General features: G+C 37.5%; 4 protein-coding genes across 4 annotated transcripts; all 4 read right to left on the bottom strand.

Moving 5' to 3' along the window:
• Window positions 1-753: 753 nt before the first annotated feature.
• LOC138411798 (olfactory receptor 8I2-like) lies at window positions 754-3,126 on the bottom strand. The gene is made up of 2 exons (XM_069532798.1): window positions 2,196-3,126; window positions 754-911 (listed from the first exon to the last, which is right to left on the bottom strand). The coding sequence occupies exons 1-2, from the start codon at window positions 3,124-3,126 to the stop codon at window positions 754-756; spliced, it is 1,089 nt and encodes a 362-aa protein (XP_069388899.1).
• Window positions 3,127-6,429: 3,303 nt separating this feature from the next.
• LOC109631173 (olfactory receptor 4B13-like) lies at window positions 6,430-7,359 on the bottom strand. The gene has a single exon (XM_020089772.2). It carries the CDS (start codon window positions 7,357-7,359, stop codon window positions 6,430-6,432), a length of 930 nt encoding a protein of 309 aa, XP_019945331.2.
• Window positions 7,360-10,210: 2,851 nt separating this feature from the next.
• On the bottom strand, window positions 10,211-11,418 carry LOC138411870 (olfactory receptor 11H6-like). The gene is made up of 2 exons (XM_069533172.1): window positions 10,504-11,418; window positions 10,211-10,225 (listed from the first exon to the last, which is right to left on the bottom strand). Exons 1-2 carry the CDS (start codon window positions 11,416-11,418, stop codon window positions 10,211-10,213), a joined length of 930 nt encoding a protein of 309 aa, XP_069389273.1.
• A 2,202-nt stretch (window positions 11,419-13,620) lies between these two features.
• Window positions 13,621-15,572, bottom strand: LOC138411871 (olfactory receptor 4B13-like). Its single transcript, XM_069533204.1, has one exon. It carries the CDS (start codon window positions 15,570-15,572, stop codon window positions 14,643-14,645), a length of 930 nt encoding a protein of 309 aa, XP_069389305.1. The 3' UTR covers window positions 13,621-14,642.
• Between the last annotated feature and the right edge of the window lie 683 nt (window positions 15,573-16,255).

Raw genomic sequence — 16,255 nt, 5'->3', positions numbered from 1 at the left:
TGGTTTCTTACTGTAGTCATTAGTTTTTTGCATGATGTGCATCATTGCACAGTCACTGAATCGAGTTAATTCTGACTCAGGGACTCTTTTGAAGACTGGCAATGCAACAGCTGTGGCATTAACTGAATTTGAATCTGAATAAAAGGCTTTCTGAGAAAGCTTGAAGACTGTGGCTCTTTTGTCAACACATACACATATAGGCTATATACTTAATGTACAAATCTCTTGACTCATGAAAACCTTTTTAAAAAAAACATTCATAATGAAATAAGCAACAATTAAGTAAAGTTTCTAAAATTAGAGTTTAACTTATTTAATTTTGAGCTGAAAACTATTCCTGTCCCTTCTTCTAGTTTTCCTCTCAAATTCACATATTGGCTTCAAATATAAATGTATTGCAATTATTTTCAATAGTTTTGATTTAAAATGAATCATACATGTAGATTTTAGTTTTGCCCTACAAAAATATGTACAAAGATATGACATTACAGAACTGTGATTCAACTCATCAATGAAAACGGACCTTTTTTGACCTGGCAGGGTCGAGGCTCAACAACCAGAATGTGAATAGTTGACTGAAGCATCAACACACGCAGCTATTAAATGAAGTTCAGTGTTGTTTCTCATTGGAAGAAGAGGACACAACAAAAAGTTACAAACAACAGTAAAACAACAAACACTCGTCTGCTGATAACTAAGCATAATCCTTTGTTTTGTTTTCTGCGACCATTTGGACATTTTCCCTCTTTACACTTATCTCTTCATGGTCACATCCATCCGCTGCCACAGATGCAGGGAGTGGACAGCAGAGGGACCTGTTGAACTGTTACATGACACAGTGATATTCACCAGGTATGAGAGACTGACAGGGTCGTCTCTGGAGGGCGGCTTGGTAACACACAGGTTCCTCCCTGGAGAGGCGTGGACAAAGACTGCTCCTCTTACCCACAAGTGTTTGTGCAGAAGATGAGGACAGAGATGCCAGGGCTGCTGGGGAGGGAGTGGTTGTAATGAAGAATGAAGAAGTCTCCAGAATAAGAGAGAGGAAAGGAAGTGTTTATCACGTATTTATCTCAACCCATGCCTACCAAAACCTAATATATATATATATATATATATATATAAATATGACTATTTATATTCATACTGAGGCACAAACAAAATCTTCACTCAGAGAATATAATGTTTAAGACAAATTTATTTTTATAAAAATATTTCACAGAGAATCCTGTGATGTGAAGTCTATGTGTGAGAGATTCAGATACAGTATTAGATTACATGATGTAGAAAGAGAAACATATCCACCACATGTAACATAACTACAACCGAAAGGATTAAAACTGTAATAATCATGATAATAATAAAAATAATAATCATAGTTAACATGAACAATAGATATTGTTTATATAGAACATTTCAAAACACATAAGGTGCTTTAAACATTTGCAATGAAAAATTGCAGACAAAAAGTAAGAAACAAGAAAGATACAGAAGAAACAAATTTTTTACAAATGAGACAAGACTAAAAAGCAAGATAAAATAAAACATTATAAAATAATAAAAATTGACTGTAAGAGCAGAACTAGGAGGAAGCAAACAAAAGAGAGATTTAAAAGAGGACGAGGAGTTCTGCTCAGGGAGACAGAAAAGGTTCAGTCACCTCCGGTCCTCAGGACTGTGGAATGGTGAGCAGATCCTCCGCCGAGGACCTCAGGTTACGACCGGGCACACATGGTGTCAGAAGATCTGAAATGTACTTAGGTGCAAGTCCAGAAAGGGCCCTTAAAGTCAACAATTAAGTCTTAAAATTAATTCAACAATTTACTGGAAGTCAGTGAAGAGAAGTTAATGCAGTCACATGCTCTCTTTTGACAGATTTTAACTCTTTTGAAGCAAATGTGATTGAATTGAATTTTATTTGTATTGCAAATCACAACATAAATGATGTCAATAGGCAGGTCGAGATCTTACAATATTCACTATGTACTGAGGTGTGTAGAACAAACTGAGCCACCCTGAAGTGACCCAAACATCATCTTAAAGCAAACATGAATCATTTAAACACGAGCAGGGGCCTTGAACTTTAGTTAGATTCTGAATATACAGCATTACAACTGTTGCACTACTTCCTCCTGACAAAAATTAATATGTTCTGGTTCTTTTACATGAAAAACAAAAAGTAAATAAGATAAAACTTAATTTTCTTCCACCGTGAATTAAAGAAAAAATTCTATTTCGTATTTTGGTCAGTTTGAATCCGTATATTAGAGGATTCATGAGCGGAGGAATGAGGAGAAATTCTAAAGCGATGAAGTTCTGAAGGCCTTGAGGTAAATCTGTGGAGCCAAACCTCATGTACATCAAATCAAAAACTATCACAACAAGGAACGTGGTTATAGAAACTAAATGGGGCACACAAGTCTGCATGAACCTGACCCTGCCGTCTTTTGACTTTACAATGTTTTTAATCAGATGCATGTACGTCCAAACGATGAAAAACCCGTGAGACACGTAAATGATAATGGTTGCATACGAGAAGATATTATTTGAAAATGTGTCAGCGTCAGAGCAGGCAAGTTTAACAATGATCCAGTTCACACAAAAGAGTTTCTGTAGGTTTGTGTTACACAGCTTCAGTCTGGAAGTTAGCAGGACGTTGATGGAGAAAATACAGAAAGGTGTGAGCCAGGAGAAACACACCAGCTGAGAGAGCCTCCTCTTGGACATCAGAGAGTGGTAGTGCAGCGGTCGACATATAGCCAGGTACCTGTCATAGGCCATAACTGCTAGAATGGACAACTCACAGCAGGCAAACGAGTACATGACAAAAGCCTGTAGGAGACATCCTGCATATGAGATTTCCTGAGCAGACGACAGCAGATCTATAAGAAATTTAGGGTAGAAACCTGTGGTACCATAAAGTCCATTAACACAAAAACTACACAACAAGATGTACATAGGTTCATGCAGGTTTTCATCTAAGATAATGATGGTGATGAGAGAAATGTTGAAAAACAGAATCACACAGTAATACAGTAAAGTGAGAGAGAAGATGGAGAGTCTGTAATTCATTGTCTCATTTATCCCAGAGAGGGTGAACATTCTCACAACAGAAACATTTTCCATGATCAGATGATTCAATCTTCTATATCTTTAATTGTACCTGTCCAGTGTTACATTAAACAGGGAGAAATCACAGGCAGAGGTTTTACACTGAGCTGCTCTCTGTTCTGACTCTCTCCTCATCCACTCCATCTTTTAATCACAGCTTCGACGACAACGATGGTGCACAGGGAATTCAATCTCTAGTGGCACAACCAGTGAATTGATCGGTTCTTTTACTGTCTTTCACAAAAACAAATATTTAATCAGTAATATTTCAAGTTTACCCATAATTACTGATAAATATTAAAACATCAGTGTTTAATATTAATTTTATTTTGTAACGATGAGATAAAACAAATTATTATTTTGTAACTAATTACGAGAGGGAAATGATTATCAGTATCACAGACTCCTCACAATAATAATGGCACCATTGGTTGTTTGTTCAAATGTCTAAAACAATTAATGTCCCTTTATACTGGGGTCTGGACATTTTCCAGAATTTGCCTTTCACATATGAGGAATGATGCAGGAAATTTTCCAGGTCAGTTATGGTAAATGTTCTGTATTTACATTGTGCTTCTACAGTCTTGATGACCACTCAAAGTGCTTTACAGTACAGTTTTACATCACCTATACACACACACATACAGTGCATCTGTGTGCAGCACTTTTCTCTATTAGAACGGGATATTTGGGGGTCAGTATCTCACCCAAGGACACTTTGGCATTCAATGTGGGAAAGACTGGGATGAACCGCCGGCCTTCTGGTTAGAGGATGACCACTCTAACCCCTGAGCCCCAGCCGCTCCGCTGTTGTGTTTACAACAACGGGAAAATGTCCAAAAAGTTCAGGTGAGGGGTTGAGCCAGGGTAGCTCATGTAGGAGGCAGGACATAATGTGTCTGCTGCGCATATCCGGTGTTTAGAGCACATCAAAAACTTTTTGTATTTGACTCCTTTAGAAGCTCCAAATTCTTTCGAAGGTGTAGAGAAGCTGACTGTGGCAGTAGACCACGCCACAGGGTTCTCACCACGACAGCCAGAGACAAACCAGTCAAATCATTCGGGGCTCAGCAACATCTTTATTAATATAAAACAGAAACTCACACAAACACTCAACTTAAGTGGCTAGCCCAGTCTCTTCCCCAGTGTGTCTTTGAGGCAGCTCCGCTGCTGCCTTTTCAAGCATGAGACTAAACAGCTAACAATAGCAAGACAAACAAAACATATGTAAAGTGCCTTAGAAACAGTAAAAATTAGAAATGACTCCGACATCAAACCCTGTAATTGAATATATTAGATAATTAATGTAATTATATCATTACAGAGTTGTTTACCATGTGTAAATACTACTGAGGTCTGTACTTTTAAAGCTCAGGCCGGCATTTAGGAGTTTTCCTCTTATTTTATTTGGGTAAAACAAAACCTTTTCTTAAATTTTCTAATTATATAAACATAATAGCCTGTGTGATGGAGTCAGTGTTAGAGGGCTTTGTACATGTTTAGATTTTTAAGTTTTTGCCTGTTACAGTTGACATCCGCATTTGGCCAAAGGTTCCACCCACTGGGACACAAAGTTGGACATTTAGTGATGTGGTTTTGAGAGACAAATATTCATCATGTTTGTCTTTCTTTTTACATATGTTTTTGATAATTAGCCTTTTTGAATTCACATTTAGTTGTGCTTTTATCTTTGTTCAACCCTGATTTCAAAAGAACCAGTTTTGCCTTTTTATTCCCTAGGTGGCGTTGTCAGTGTTTTAAATGGTATTTTAATTATCTCCATATTTCTACTTCTATTTGTTTTAAGCAGCACCTGGTTTGAACCCTTTAATCGGCTGAACCAGCTCAGACCACACCTGCATGGTCGTGTACCTTCATGTCTTCCTTATCTCTTCATGTTCACATCCATCCGCTGCCACAGATGCAGGGAGTGGACAGCAGAGGGACCTGTTGAACTGTTACATGACACATTGATATTCACCAGGTATGAGAGACTGACAGGGTCGTCTCTGGAGGGCGGCTTGGTAACACACAGGTTCCTCCCTGGAGAGGCGTGGACAAAGACTGCTCCTCTTACCCACCAGTGTTTGTGCAGAAGATGAGGACACAGAGATGCCAGGGCTGCTGGGGAGGGAGTGGTTGTAATGAAGAATGAAGAAGTCTCCAGAATAAGTGAGAGAGGAAAGGAAGTGTTTATCACGTATTTATCTCAACCCATGCCTACCAAAACCTAAAATATATATATATATGTGACTATTTATATTCATATTGAGGCACAAACAAAATCTTCACCCCGAGAATATAATGTTTAAGACAAATTTATTTTTATAAAAATATTTCACAGAGAATCCTGTGATGTGAAGTCTATGTGTGAGAGATTCAGATACAGTATTAGATTACATGATGTAGAAAGAGAAACATATCCACCACATGTAACATAACTACAACCGAAAGGATTAAAACTGTAATAATCATGATAATAATAAAAATAATAATCATAGTTAACATGAACAATAGATATTGTTTATATAGAACATTTCAAAACACATAAGGTGCTTTAAACATTTGCAATGAAAAATTGCAGACAAAAAGTAAGAAACAAGAAAGATACAGAAGAAACAAATTTTTTACAAATGAGACAAGACTAAAAAGCAAGATAAAATAAAACATTATAAAATAATAAAAATTGACTGTAAGAGCAGAACTAGGAGGAAGCAAACAAAAGAGAGATTTAAAAGAGGACGAGGAGTTCTGCTCAGGGAGACAGAAAAGGTTCAGTCACCTCCGGTCCTCAGGACTGTGGAATGGTGAGCACAGCCTCCGCTGAGGACCTCAGGTTACGACCGGGCACACATGGTGTCAGAAGATCTGAAATGTACTTAGGTGCAAGTCCAGAAAGGGCCCTTAAAGTCAACAATTAAGTCGTAAAATTAATTCAACAATTTACTGGAAGTCAGTGAAGAGAAGTTAATGCAGTCACATGCTCTCTTTTGACAGATTTTAACTCTTTTGAAGCAAATGTGATTGAATTGAATTTTATTTGTATTGCAAATCACAACATAAATGATGTCAATAGGCAGGTCGAGATCTTACAATATTCACTATGTACTGAGGTGTGTAGAACAAACTGAGCCACCCTGAAGTGACCCAAACATCATCTTAAAGCAAACATGAATCATTTAAACACGAGCAGGGGCCTTGAACTTTAGTTAGATTCTGAATATACAGCATTACAACTGTTGCACTACTTCTTCCTGACAAAAATTAATATGTTCTGGTTCTTTTACATGAAAAAAAACAAGTAAATAAGATAAAACGTCATTTTCTTCCACCGTGAATTAAAGAAAAAATTCTATTTCGTATTTTGGTCAGTTTGAATCCGTATATTAGAGGATTCATGAGCGGAGGAATGAGGAGAAATTCTATAGCGATGAAGTTCTGAAGGCTTTGAGGTAAATCTGTGGAGCCAAACCTCATGTACATCAAATCAAAAACTATCACAACAAGGAACGTGGTTATAGAAACTAAATGGGGCACACAAGTCTGCATGAACCTGACCCTGCCGTCTTTTGACTTTACAATGTTTTTAATCAGATGCATGTACGTCCAAACGATGAAAAACCCGTGAGACACGTAAATGATAATGGTTGCATATGAGAGGATATTATTTGAAAATGTGTCAGCTTCAGAGCAGGCAAGTTTATATATGATCCAGTTCACGCAAAAGAGTTTTGGGATTTTTGAGCCACATAACCTGAGTCTGGACGTCAGTATAATACTGATGGAGAAAATACAGAAAGGTGTGAGCCAGGAGAAACACACCAGCTGAGAGAGCCTCCTCTTGGACATCAGAGAGTGGTAGTGCAGCGGTCGACATATAGCCAGGTACCTGTCATAGGCCATAACTGCTAGAATGGACAACTCACAGCAGGCAAACGAGTACATGACAAAAGCCTGTAGGAGACATCCTGCATATGAGATTTCCTGAGCAGACGACAGCAGATCTATAAGAAATTTAGGGTAGAAACCTGTGGTACCATAAAGTCCATTAACACAAAAACTACACAACAAGATGTACATAGGTTCATGCAGGTTTTCATCTAAGATAATGATGGTGATGAGAGAAATGTTGAAAAACAGAATCACACAGTAATACAGTAAAGTGAGAGAGAAGATGGAGAGTCTGTAATTCATTGTCTCATTTATCCCAGAGAGGGTGAACATTCTCACAACAGAAACATTTTCCATGATCAGATGATTCAATCTTCTATATCTTAAATTGTACCTGTCCAGTGTTACATTAAACAGGGAGAAATCACAGGCAGAGGTTTTACACTGAGCTGCTCTCTGTTCTGACTCTCTCCTCATCCACTCCATCTTTTAATCACAGCTTCGACGACAACGATGGTGCACAGGGAATTCAATCTCTAGTGGCACAACCAGTGAATTGATCGGTTCTTTTACTGTCTTTCACAAAAACAAGTATTTAATAAGTAATATTTCAAGTTTACCCATAATTACTGATAAATATTAAAACATCAGTGTTTAATATTAATTTTATTTTGTAACGATGAGATAAAACAAATTATTATTTTGTAACTAATTACGAGAGGAAAATGATTATCAGTATTACAGACTCCTCACAATAATAATGGCACCATTGGTTGTTTGTTCAAATGTCTAAAACAATTAATGTCCCTTTATACTGGGGTCTGGACATTTTCCAGAATTTGCCTTTCACACATGAGGAATGATGCAGGAAATTTTCCAGGTCAGTTATGGTAAATGTTCTGTATTTACATTGTGCTTCTGTAGTCTTGATGACCACTCAAAGTGCTTTACAGTACAGTTTTACATCACCTATACACACACACATACAGTGCATCTATGTGCAGCACTTTTCTCTATTAGAACGGGATATTTGGGGGTCAGTATCTCGCCCAAGGACACTTTGGCATTCAATGTGGGAAAGACTGGGATGAACCGCCGGCCTTCTGGTTAGAGGATGACCGCTCTAACCCCTGAGCCCCAGCCGCTCCGCTGTTGTGTTTACAACAACGGGAAAATGTCCAAAAAGTTCAGGTGAGGGGTTGAGCCAGGGTAGCTCATGTAGGAGGCAGGACATAACGTGTCTGCTGCTGCTGTTGTATTGGAGTCCTTTAGAAGCTACAAATTCTATCGAAGGTGTAGACAAGCTCACCAAGTTACTTTTTAAACTTTTCCTCATGTATGTTGTCTTGTATTCTGTTTTATTTTCATACTCACAACTCATGTTGTTTTAGGTCACTTCCTGTTCCTCCCTGATTACCTGCACCCACCTTGATGTGCAAGCACCTCTCCTTGTTTGTCTTTTGAACTAGAGTGTGGATACATTTTGAAATGATATCAGGGTTTGGGTCAGGTTCGGTCTTGTTAGCTGGGCTGTATACTTGATTTTTTACACTGTATTTGTCTGCACTAAGGGGAAACAAGGAATTACCGTACAGCCTCAGTGCAGCTTATATTAACTGCATTCAGCTCGTGCTGGGTTCAGACAAAAAAAACAAAACAATGCCTGTTGGGCTGGGTTAGATTCTCTGTGGCCCAGTTCAGACAGAGCAATGTGGCCTGAACCACATTCTAGTATGAACATCTAGGTTAGTGGAATTTTGTGCATCAAGTCTTTAGATTTTCTCTTATTCAGTGATTGGCTGCAACCATGATGCCTTTCTGCTTCTTAATTCACTGGTCTCACAACATCCGCACTGGAATAAACATGTCGTCCACAGTTGTGTCTTTTATCTGCAGCTGGTATCTCGTACTAATTCTGGCTGATTATACCTCTGCTCAGGTTTAAATTGAGTAGAGCTACTGGTCACCAAACCTGTTCTAACTCATCCCATGTAACCAGGTACTTCCACACTATCGCTACTATAGCGTGGTCAGAGATGTCAGTCAGTCACAGGCTGTGTCTGAAGTCACTCACTCATTCACTAACCCCTGCCTCTATATATAGGGTCTTCTATGTATAGAAGATATAAAGTGAATTCATCAGCAAAAAAAAACTTTCGGACACTACTCAGCGTATTTTCTCTGCATCTGTAATTAGGTCATTACACAGGATGATGAAGTACATCAACAACGTCAGCCAGTGGAAAATCCCACAGTAAATTTGAAATATTTATTTTACACTTAGTATTAATACTTTTAGGTAAAAAGAATGTGGAGTGGTCGTGTTTAAATGTAGAAACAAACTTGTCTGCCTCAGTTAGTGCTGTGATGCTCTGTTCGTGTTTGCATTTGTACAACAGGTCGGCTGTTCCTGCTGCCCTCTCTCCTCACGTCTCTCTGCCGTGAGTGCAATGCATGATGGTTAGTGACCATTGGTTTTACCTCACTTATGCCGATGCATTGTGGGAAACAATTGGTCCACTATATAGGGTATAAAAAATGTGACTAAACATTCGAATGGCACTACAAAATGTCAAACTCACCATAGAGAAGACTTTATAATGATTAGTGATTTCAGACACACAACCACATCATGAGAACAGGTGAAGAAGATGATACATTGAGAAAAACTCTTTGGGTTTCACCAGTGTTCTTTTAATTAGAAAAAACATATAATTATTTTGTAAAATATGCAACAAATCTGACTTTTTATAATATTGAATAGTTTCAAGAATAAGCCACAAATATTTGTTTCAAGGTGTAAATACTACAAAGAATGATAGCTGAGTCCCATTTAGCTTATTCAGTTTCATGCTCCTTTTCCAGCTTGTACTAAGTGTCACTTTAAAAATAAAATGGTGTTAAATAATAAATGGTGTGTTAAATGTATATATTATTGATATTGAAATACATAAAGTCACTGCTTTAGGTATAATTACTGGGACACAAATAATATAACTAGTAATTCATCTGCCTTTCTTACAGTGACAAGTCAAAATATCTGCTTTGAAAAAGGCCTGAATCACCATTAGCTCTCTGTGCTCATGATAATGACACATTCAGCATTATAATGTGTATGTATGTCATTGTTCTCAGATTACTGGCAAATGTATATATTTTCTTTTGGTAGATTCAGCCAGGGCATTAGTTCGTTTTTTTTTGTTTGCAGTTAAACCTTAAAGTATTTGCAGAAAGTTAGTTAGCTGTACATATAAATATCCACAAATAAGTGTACCAGATCCAATAAGGATGTTTTGACCCATTTAAGTGCATAACAGACAAATGTCTAAGAGTTTCAGTATGTTGTTAAGTATATAACATTTATAAATACGTATAACATGGCACATTGTTGGTTAACAAATACTGTAAACTTACACAATTAAATTCTTAATCCATAGATCATGAAAAAACAAATTTTTTCAGCAATGACTATTCAGGTGGAGTTGGTCATTTCCCCCCCTTATTAACTAACCACAGAATTCTGTTTCGTATTTTGCTCAGTTTAAATCCATATATTAGAGGATTTATAAACGGTGGAATGACGAGAAATTCAATAGAGATAAAGTTTAGAAGGTTCTGAGGCAAACCTGCGAAGCCGAATCTCATGTACATCAAATCAAAAGTCTTTGCAACTGCGAAAGTGAGTAAGGAAGTCAAATGGGGCACACACGTCTGCATGAACTTTATACTGTCGTCTTTGGACCGCACACAAGTTCTAATAAGATGCAAGTACGTCCAAATGATAAAAAAACCATGAAAGCAATAGATTAAAATTATAATATATGCAACTACTTGGTTTGAAAATGTGTCAGCGTCAGAGCAGGCAAGTTTAACGATGATCCAGTTCACACAAAAGAGTTTCTGTAGGTTTGTGTTACACAGCTTCAGTCTGGAAGTTAGCAGGACGTTGATGGAGAAAATACAGAAAGGTGTGAGCCAGGAGAAACACACCAGCTGAGAGAGCCTCCTCTTGGACATCAGAGAGTGGTAGTGCAGCGGTCGACATATAGCCAGGTACCTGTCATAGGCCATAACTGCTAGAATGGACAACTCACAGCAGGCAAACGAGTACATGACAAAAGCCTGTAGGAGACATCCTGCATATGAGATTTCCTGAGCAGACGACAGCAGATCTATAAGAAATTTAGGGTAGAAACCTGTGGTACCATAAAGTTCATTAATACAAAAACTACACAACAAGATGTACATAGGTTCATGCAGGTTTTCATCTAAGATAATGATGGTGATGAGAGAAATGTTGAAAAACAGAATCACACAGTAATACAGTAAAGTGAGAGAGAAAAGAGCTACCCTGTAATTAAATGTTTCGTTGAAACCGACCAGAATGAAATTTCTAACGACAGAAACATTTTCCATGATCAGATAAAAATAATTATCAGACCTCTCTCTTCAGACTCTACGATTCCTGTGTCACAACATCAGTGGTAACAGAGAACGAGGGTTAAAGTGTGATGTGGTCACATCCCTTAAAATGTCTGAATCTCCCTCTGCACCTTCTATTAATAACAGCTATGGCAACAACAACAACAAATCTTATGGGAATAAAAATAGTTTTTTGTTCAGCAAGTGTAGAAGTGAACGAAACACAAAGTTAGTTTGACCAACATAAGATAAGATAAAATAAAATAAGATCAGATAAGTTTTTTTGCAATATTATAAAATAATTGAAGTTATATTCCTCAAAGTCCAAAAATTGAAAGTAAGTCCCTGGTGGCTGCAACCACTGAAGTTGGTTCAAGTGGTGATTTTACCAGTAAATTTAGTTTTGTAAGCAGGACTTCAAAACTGCAGCTCCTTGATCTGATACCAGATGTGCAAAATGGCAGCATTCGTATCTGGGATGTTTTGGCTTCACTTCTACTGTAGATAGATGTACTGTGAAACTTTTATTGTTTTCATCGCAAAGTCCCTCGTCTCACTCTTTGATGAACCCACGTCATCTTGTCAATGCCGTAGGCTGCCTCGTCTCTAAATAACTGTAGAATCCAGATATGCCTTTTATATTCACATCGCTCTGACACACCCACTAAACCAGTAAAAACGTACCTCGTAGCCTGTTGCACATATTTTTGAGCAGACATGTTATTGAACCTGTAAACTGTAACAAAATAGCAAAAATGTTTTGAGATTGAACATGCCCCTCTTCTTCCTGGAGCAAAAAAACCCCTCCACTTGGTTTGGTCCAGTGATCTCAGCTATGACATCATAACATAAAACCAGGAAATGCTGAGTGGCCTCCTCCTGCATGGTGGGTCTAAACTGAGGAACAAACATTTAAGGAATGTTCAAACGTGCCACACAAGAAGGTAACTGAAACTGACTCATGACTTTGTGTTTACTTGAATCTACTCAACTGTTTTGTGAAAATGTTTTGATGCTAACACAAACAAACCTGGCATAATAACTGTGCATTTAAAATTCCACGTTCTTCCCAGAAGATCCAGAGTTGTGAATAATGTGAAATAATGTTGTTATGATTTTGGTGTTTTTATTTGCAACGCCAGATGAACTCACAATGAGCGATGTAACAACAGCAATGTTAAATTAAAGCTTCAACTATCACTATAGGGCCCTTACACCTTTGTGCACATAGTACATACTTATCACCTTGCACCAAACCCTAACACAAAACAGGCCTCAGGGTAAAGACTATAGAGCTAGACTCGATTTACTCCATACAGTACTTTCTCTTTTCCCCTGCTGTCTGTATCACACACACACACACACACACACACACACACACACACACACACACACACACACACACACACACACACACACACACACACACATTAGGGCTGTACCATATGACCAAAAATTATTAAAATTTGTTAATATAAAGTATCATGATAAATAGCCTTCGGTTGTCATAAAAATTTGAAAGGTGTTAAGTTTGTCCAGTTTGGAACAAGGTGGCCTCCGTAGAGGACCCACTCCCGATGTAAATATAAAGTATTTAAATACAAAGGGCCCATTCCAGGGTAAAGAAAATAATTTGTACAATTTAGGTGAAACACACTCGTGAAAACATCACAAGAATTATTTTATATTTAACTTCTGCCAATGGATTCCTTTTACCTAAATCTTATGCACTGGACTTTTAATGATAAATCCACATTGTACTGTAAGTTAGTGGTACAGTTGCTCTACTGGCCAGATCACTGTAGATACCTTCAATATAAATGAGGTGAATGGAGTTGAAACAGTATTTGAGCAAAATTCATTCAGATATTATGACGTGAATGACAACAACCAAACATAACATCTGCAGTCAGTTCTTAGAATGAATGACTGTTCTGATGTAAGCTCTGCTTCTGTCGGATCAAGTTTAAATCAACCTTAGTGCAAATTTACCCATCGATTATTTCAGAACTACATAGTGGGACATTGTTTATTGTGGAAGGTCAAAGTAATTACATGTGAACCTGCCTCAATGCTTAACACACTCATTTACAGTACAACACTGGATTCTTTATCAGTGTTGCTCTCTGGTTGATGTTTCAGATCATTAAAGTTACAGATTAATGTCACAAGTTTGTCAGATGAGATAATTGTTGTGGAAAATCTGCTGCTCAATGGTCAACTCATCAATGAAGAAAGCGTTCAGGAGCCCTTTGGTGTCTTATGCTGAAATATTTATTGAAGCTTGGCCAAGGAGAAAATCAGAATTCATTCATACAACATCTGTGCATGATGCTCTCTCATTTTCTGAAGTCTGCTTTTCTGCAGTCACACTTTAAACCCCAACAGATCATTTAATCTATGGGTGTGCTTGTTGCTAAACAATCAAATGTATTTTCTAGTTATGGAGACAGTAGTGCTGCTTACGCAGTCTCATATCTGTGATGTCTAGGGAGTGAAGGCTTTGACCTTCGCCAAGCTCTCGCACTTCCCAAACACAACAGCCTGTTGCACTATGCCCCAGAGAGGACAAGAGACAGTGTCTATGAAAAACAATAATAATTTATTGATATTGTCAAATACGCATTATACATCATGCTCCACATACCAATTTGTGTCCAAGAAAACAAAACCCAAACATTGCATTGTTATGTTTTTTATTTGTGTCAGGTTTAAACCTTCATAATATTCACTGTAGGGAGAAGGAGATTTTATATGGCCATTAAATCATGTACATTTTGTGAAAAAGTAGAAAGCAAACATGTAAATAATTTAAAAACAAAAGAAATGTGGCAGACAAGTTATGATCAAACTGAAAATAGAGAATATAACAGTAAATGTTAGTTAAAGGGTCAAAGACAAAAATAATTTAAAAAGCTGTAATAGCCTTATTTTCTATGGAGGCAGAATATGCTATAACAGAAACAGTGAGGCACATAACCCTGATCCTGATGCTGTCATTGTACAGATTAACATCAGAATTAAACATATAAACCAAGTAAAGAAATGAGCCACAGACTCTTTGTGTCATTACAGAGTGGTAATGCAGAGGTTAAAGCCTGGTAACTGTGCTGTGAAATGTGTTTTTCAAAAGGGTTGTTTCTCTGATTATAACACTTTTCTAAAAAACAAAACAAAACAAAGCGGATGATCATATTAATCACCTTTCTTTCTACTGATCACATGTCAGTTCTCCCTTTAAAAAACTGCACAATTCTGTTTCGTATTTGTGTCAGTTTGAGACCATATATGAGGGGATTGAGGATCGGAGGAATCACCAGAAATTCTATTGCCATAAAATTCTTGACACCCTGAGGGATCGCACTCGTGCCATATCTCACGTACATCAAATCAAAAATCATACTAAAGGCAAAAGTATTCAAACAGAGTAAATGTGGCAGACAGGTTTGCATAAACTTGCTTCTGTTCTCAGCAGAGCCAAGGCATTTTCTTATCAGATACATATAAGACCAAACAATAAAGCCTATGTGGATTATACAAACTGTGTAATTTAAAGCTGGAACAATGACACTTGCTATTGGGGGAGTACAAGCAAGTCTGTTCACCAAATAATTAATACAGTAGATTTTTGGAATATGTGAGCCACATATTTTGGTAATTGATGTTGTTATAGTGCTCACCAGCACCAGATAGTGAGGTATGAGCCACGTAAAAAACACAAGCATGCCTATTTTTCCCTTCGTCATCACTGAGTGGTACATCAGAGGCTGACATATAGCCACATATCTGTCATACGCCATTAATACAAGAATAGACAACTCTGCAACGGCTGAAGAGTGCAGCACAAAACCCTGCAGGAGACATCCAGCGTAAGAGATGACATGAGAGGAAGACAGGAGGTCGCTGAGGAACTTTGGATAAAAGCCTGCAGTCCCATACAGTCCGTTAATGCACAGATTACAGAGGAAGATGTACATGGGTTCATGAAGGTTTTTATCCACGATGATCGTAACGATGATGGTCACATTTATCAGCCAGATCACGCAGTAACACAACAAAGTGAGGATGAAGAGAGTGACTCTGTAATGCACTGTGCCACTCAACTCTGACAGAGTAAACATAGCAACTACTGAAACATTATCCACCATGACAAAAGTCTTCTCTTACATTATTAGAAAACAAAGACGTCCTTCGCTGACTTACCTGAACTGTTATTCTTTCATCAGTTTATATACTTTAATAGCAGCAACAGATAAAGTGTTCGTGAACATGGGAATTGAAACAGTCCAATCAGTGAGCTGGAACAGATGACCCAGTGATTAACTACACACAAAAACATTATGCAGTGTTTGTCACATTAAGCCTGACCTCATAAAAAAAATTAAAACTGATGAACTCTGTGAGAGGCTCAGGCCCTTCCCATTCAATCTTATGTTGAACTGCATTTTGTTGTATGGGTTTATACCCCATGTAAGTGCTGTGTTATTAAAAGTGTAAATCAGTTGCAGTTAGTTGCAGTTGAGTTACACTAAACTCATGTTGAGTTTTATACACAAGATATAAAAAATTACACTGCATGCTATCAGCACGCAACAGTTGTGGCTTCGCAGTTTGTCTCAGTCATGTTCATGTTTTTGTTTAAGAGACAATACCTGAGTGAATATATATAATATGTATATATGAATAATGAATAAGTCCACAGAGGCAGCACTATTGTTAAAATTCTCCTTTAGTTAAAAAGGATTGAAGCAAATAAAAAAAGACATTATTTGGAGAAACTCACTCAATATAACTAGAATCAGAATCAGAATCAGAATTCTTTTATTTGCCA

This window comes from Paralichthys olivaceus, chromosome 10, assembly GCF_024713975.1.
Source record: "Paralichthys olivaceus isolate ysfri-2021 chromosome 10, ASM2471397v2, whole genome shotgun sequence".
NCBI classification, from domain to species: Eukaryota; Metazoa; Chordata; class Actinopteri; order Pleuronectiformes; family Paralichthyidae; genus Paralichthys; species Paralichthys olivaceus.
Note: the sequence above shows the minus strand (reverse complement) of the source record. Positions and strands in the feature narration are given on the sequence as shown.